This window comes from Bos javanicus, chromosome X (genome assembly GCF_032452875.1).
Source record: "Bos javanicus breed banteng chromosome X, ARS-OSU_banteng_1.0, whole genome shotgun sequence".
NCBI lineage: Eukaryota > Metazoa > Chordata > Mammalia > Artiodactyla > Bovidae > Bos > Bos javanicus.
This window is the reverse complement of record NC_083897.1, coordinates 105,202,686-105,208,488: the sequence shown is the minus strand read 5'-3', so window position 1 is coordinate 105,208,488 and position 5,803 is coordinate 105,202,686. Positions and strand designations below refer to the sequence as shown.

At 44.8% G+C, this 5,803-nt stretch overlaps 1 protein-coding gene across 1 annotated transcript; it reads left to right on the top strand.

Annotated features, from left to right (window-relative positions):
• Positions 1-588: 588 nt before the first annotated feature.
• On the top strand, positions 589-1,698 carry MPC1L (mitochondrial pyruvate carrier 1 like). The gene has a single exon (XM_061410416.1). It carries the CDS (start codon positions 978-980, stop codon positions 1,551-1,553), a length of 576 nt encoding a protein of 191 aa, XP_061266400.1. The 5' UTR covers positions 589-977; the 3' UTR covers positions 1,554-1,698.
• Positions 1,699-5,803: the final 4,105 nt, after the last annotated feature.

Sequence of the window (5,803 nt, the reverse complement as noted above, 5' to 3'; positions counted from 1 at the left end):
AGACAACCACACCTGTGTGGCATTCTTACCCAAAAAAATTCAATTTAAATTTAATTAAGATAAAACTGACTCATCCAAATTAAGGACATTCTGAAAAACCACTGACTTGTACTTTTCAAAAATATCATATCACAAAAGAAAAAAAAGCTGGGGAACTCTTCTAGATTAAGGGAGGTTAATCTAAAAAATATAACTATATGTGAATCTTGAATGGATCCTGAATTTTCCCCCTCCAACAAGAAAGAAAAAAACAGCCATAAAACTATTTAAATATGCACTGCGTATTAGATGATAATGCTGTACTAAATGTTAAGCATCTGAGAGGATTACTGTGGTTTGAAGAATGTCCTTGTGAAGAGCCAGACACTGAAATATATAGAGGTGAAATATCTGCAGGTAACTCAGGCAAATTGTACAGAGAAAATTCTGTACTTGAAGAATTTTGTATCAACATCTAGTCAGTGCAGTCCACAGACTAGAGAGAGCAAGCAGTTTCCCTCGTACCTGAGAAGTGGTAAGCTAGACCACCGTCTCCCCCGGCGGCACCTGGACCACTGAAAGGTTTCAAGCGGCGGCAGCACACCACGGAGGGTAAGACAAGGTTGTACGCGCATCTTTGCTTAAATCACTAGCGCATGCGCAAACATGCAGGCACACTCTAAACACTTTACGGCAGTCATGCAAAGGCACGAAGGCGAGGGCACACTTCCCGTTCCCAAAGACGGACATGACAATGGCACGTGCCCTCTACTGCACTTTACGGCAGAAACGCAAAGTCACGAGGGCAGGCCACGCCTCTGCCCACAAAGGAACACAGGACAGTGGCACGTGCAGTCTGGCGTGCTTTACGGCTGTTGCGTGTAGGTGCGAGACTTGGGGCTAATGCAGTTTCAGGATAGGCTGAGGTTCCAGGTTCTACGCCCCACGTCATTGTCGGTGAGCTGTTCGTTTGTTGGTGCTCTTAAGTCTTAGTGATCATGGCAGCGGTGGTGGCTCTGTGCCGGAAGGCGATGGAGACTGTGAAGACTAAGGAGTTCCGAGATTACCTGGCCAGCACGCACTTCTGGGGTCCAGTGGCCAACTGGGGCCTCCCGCTGGCTGCCTTCAGGGACATGAGGGCATCACCGGACATCATCAGTGGCCGCATGACGACTGCACTCATCTTCTACTCGATGGCCTTCATGCGCTTCGCCTACCGTGTACAGCCTCGCAATTTGCTGCTGATGGCGTGTCACGGCACCAACATAGTGGCACAGAGTATGCAGGCGGGCCGCTACCTGAATTACCACTATGGTGGTGGCACCACGGCAGCCACCACTGCTGCTGTCTCTGCCGCTTCTGCCACCTCTACCGGCTCTGTGGATTCTTCTGCCACCTCTACCGGCTCTGTGGATTCTTCTGCCACCTCTACCGGCTCTGTGGATTCTTCTGCCACCTCTACCGGCTCTGTGGATTCTACTGCAGCTACCACCCCTGCAGCTGAAGACCCTGTGGCTCACAGCAACTGCCAGGAGATCACCTGCTGTTATCTAGTGACCTGGGACTGTGATTGAGTGGCCTGATCGAATCTCTGCAGGTTCCATGCACTGAACTAATCTTCCTAAAGAAAAATTAAAAAGTTTGGCTTTGACTCTGAAACAGTGCAAATTTGATTGAAACCTGCAGTTTGGTTAATAAAAAATGGCAAATAGCACAGAACTGACACTGTTGAGTATCATTTATTTCATGGTTGTTAGAAGGTGAGGGTAGATTGGCTAGTCTTCCTCTCTGCCGGGCCTGCAACTTGAGGGTTAATTTATGTAGGGGAGGAAGAGTGAATGAAAAACACTTTAAAGTATTGATTTTTTTAAAAAAAAGCTCTCTTGAGAACATGTTTTTGGTACTTGTTTTGGGTGTTCAGGTTTAAATAAGGGTACTTAGTAGAGTATGACTTTAAAAACTTGATATAGCCACAATCTCTTTATACCAATAAATTCAAGGGCTATTTCTACTGAGGTAAATATTTCCAAGTGGGTTTAAATGAATTCAGTGATATCCAGCTTAGACTTTTAAGGCGTACTTAGCAAGAGACCGTAGAATCTCTTGGTGACTGAGAACAATGATAGACCCTTCCATGGAAACAAGATAAACAACTCTGAGGTCAGTGGCTGTCAACCCGGAATTCTTGGTAAATAGAAAATAAAAACAAGATCATAATCCTTTCCTCTTTTCCTCATGCCTAAAAATGGGGGAAATGGCAGTTTGTAAAACCGGTGAACTTATCACCCAGTGTTGCAGGCTAGCTAGGGTTGGGGGTGAGGGTCAGTGGTCAACAGTATTAGCCCAGGGTATCCCTCTCTAGGAGGACTTCCTAAGTGGTTTGGTGGTAAGGAATCCACCTGCCAATGCAGGAGATGCAGAAGACAGGGGTTTGATCCCTGGGTCAGGAAGATCCCCTGGAGGAGGAGGAAATGGCAACTGACTCCAGTATTCTTGCCTGGGAAATCCCATGGACAGAGGAGCCTGGTGGGCTACAGTAGTCCATGGGGTCTCAAAGAATCAGACATGACTAAGCACACACACACACACACATCCATGCTAGTCCATGGGGTCGCAAAGAATTGGATATGACTAAGTCCATGCACATGTGCGAACCACACACACACACACACACATCCAAGCTAGTCCATGGGGTTGCAAAGAATTGGATATGACTAAGTGCATGCACATGTGCGAACCACACACACACACACACACACACACACACACACATCCAAGCTAGTCCATGGGGTTGCAAAGAATTGGATATGACTAAGTGCATGCACATGTGCGAAACACACACACACACACCCACACACACACACACACCCACCCACCCACCCACCCACCCATCCATGCTAGGAATCCTATGAGTGCTCAAGGATTTGCTTAAACCTGGGAGCATGAAAAGGGAAAAAGATAAGGATGGGGTTGTGGGTGTGAGGCCATTACCGCTACAGCAGAGGCCTAAGATTTGATCCCAAATCCCCCGAATCCCTTGGGAGAATGCAGGAGGTTCCAAAGTGATCTACTGGGGAACTTCAATCAATGCAAGTGTTCAAAGGTGCTTACACCCTGCTTCTGTCAAAGATTTCAAATGCAAAGACACTGAGAACAACTCTGAGAGCTTCTGAAGACATCAGGTTTTGGACAAGACAGGCCCAAGTTTACCTTCTGTGGCATCTAAGCAACAGTCCTCTTTGGAGGCAGTCTCTGCATTTCACATTTTGCATACGGGGGAAAAACAAACTCTGGGAAATGACAGCATATGAGTTATCTATTGCTGTGTAACAGATCACCCCCACACTTAGCTTAAAACAACAAATATCTCACACAGAGTTTTGGAGGGTCGGCAATCTGGGAGGGGCTTAAGTGCTTCTGGCTTGGTCTTTCAGCTGTCGGCTGGGGCTGCAGTCTCTGAAAACTTGCCTGGGGCTGGAGGATTCACTTCCAAGCTCATTCACACAGTTGTTTGCAGGAGGCTTCACTTCCTTGTCAACATGGCTTCCCCCAGAGAAGGTGTTCCAAGAGACAGAAAGTCCAAGATGGAAGTTGCAGTCTTTTATAGCTTAACCTGGGAGGGGACATACTATCACTTCAGCTGTGTTTGCTTGGTCACATGGACCAACCTTGGTGCACTATGGGAAGACAGCAGAAGGGTAGGGATAGCAGGAGGCAGGGATCATCGGGGGCCATCTTGGAGGCTGGCTACCACATGGTTCTGAAGTAAAAATTTTCATACCTTTCTGAAACTCAGTAGAAAGTAATAAAGCATGCAAGATCATTGCCCACCTTCCCTAAGAGATGTCACAAAATGCTGTTTACAATTGTGCAATCATTACAAACAAGCATATATCATAGAGGATGGTTTTTGAGAAGCAGGAAAGTTGTCTCTGGAAGACATGGTAGCTTCTAATATTTCAGATAGTTCAGACATACAATAATAAAAAGCAGTTCTAAAAGTTCTGAAATGAATCATAACCTTGGTATCAAGATTTTAATTGAAACTTTAAAGGATTTCCCCCCTTTGCTCTTACATGAGTAGAAATTAATATATTTCTAGATTTGTTTTACAAAATATATTTTGTAATTTGAGTATTGCATTTCAGTCAAGGGCCACTGTCTGTCGAAGACATATGAGAGCAGGTAGGTTTCTAATTAACCTGGTAAGGGGAAAGGGGGTAATCCCTGCTGATAATTTCCTGTCACTCTACATTTATAATTTAGAAGCCAAAACGGTTAGAGAAAAAAATCCCAAAGATTGCAACGCCTCCATTCTAATGCAAGGCTTCACTTATAGGATCTAATTTGTAGTGCACCCACCCAGCTCAGAGCTCCAACCCTTTGTCGTCTAGGATATTAGTGTTTACAGCCATGTAAGTGATTAATACTTTAATAAAAACGTACTCTTCAAATCATTAGGGTAATAATCATTTCATAATCCCCCCAAACTCTCAAACATAATCCTTTCTGGCCTTGACAATTTGACTTAAAACTGTCTACAGGTCTCTACCATTGCTTTATGAAGCAAGAAGTTTTTGTTACTGACACACTTCGGTTATTTCCCAGCATTGTGGTTTTGTATTAATACATAACATCTTTCTCTTGAGGTCTTCTGACTTTCCCGGCAAAGCCCAAGATAAAATCCAAAGAACTGCCTTATCCTTGCAACTTGAATGCTACAACCATTTTGCTCCTCTAATTCTTTCAAAACTGTGAACCTTATACCATGTACCAGGGAGAGGCCAGGTACGCAGTGCATTGCTGGACCCAAACAAGGCATCTGGCGATGAAACAGTGCTGTGTGGGAAGGAAACCACTTCCTGGGCTTCTCCTGACCCTGACAACTCACAAGTGCCCCTGGAGGGGGAGCTGACACCCACAATAATGTAGACCACAATATATTCCAGCAAATGTGACCCACAGGTCTTGCAGCTTGAGTTTATGTCTATTATTTTGAAATACAAAATTTAAATGAAAAAATTTCAAAATACAGGAGTGCATGTTGTCAAATTCCATATGGGAGTGTGCCAAGGACAGAAAAGCCAAATTCGACCCCAATTCTTCTCGCAGAGGCGACCTGGGAAAAAAGCTTGGGAAAAGCACACAGCTTTCCAGATCTCTGTTAACTTGAAAGCGCCATAGTTTAATAGCATGCTATGCATTGTTATACATTCTGCTTTTCTATCTGTATGTCTTAGACATCATTTCCTATCACAGCATGGCAGCCTTACCTCCTTCTTTTTTAACAGTCGTGCAATTCTCAGCAACATGGATGTGCTGTGATTGTTTGACCGTTCCTCTCTCCATGGCCGCCTGCCAAGACTGCTGTGAACACCCTTCTGTGCACGCTCTGTGCCCTCGAACAGAGATCCAGGTTGATGTCCCTGAACACACACTGTTTGCTTTAAAGCCCCCTCCGGGCGTGTCTTCTTAAATTAAATGCTGGCCACACCTCATGGGTCATGGGATCTTAGTCCCCCACACCAGGGACTGAACCTGGGGCTCATGCAGTCTAAGTACTGAGTCCTAACCACTGGACCACCAGGGAATTCCCTGAATTCATTTAATTCATCAGAGCAGACAATAAATCCAGTAAGATGAGAGCTCACGTACCACTGTCCATACTGTACAAATCTTTACTTTTGCATCTACTTCAGTGCCTGGCATGTGGCTGACACTTGATAAATGTTTGTTTGGTAGATAAGGAAAAAATAGATACAAGAGGAATGAAACGAAAGTATTCATAACCTAAAGTTCCTAAGGTGAGAAACCAGATCTTAAA

Bases quoted from the DNA above. Each gene is read 5' to 3' on its own strand.
- MPC1L (XM_061410416.1), top strand. From the start codon at position 978: ATGGCAGCGGTGGTGGCTCTGTGCCGGAAGGCGATGGAGACTGTGAAG.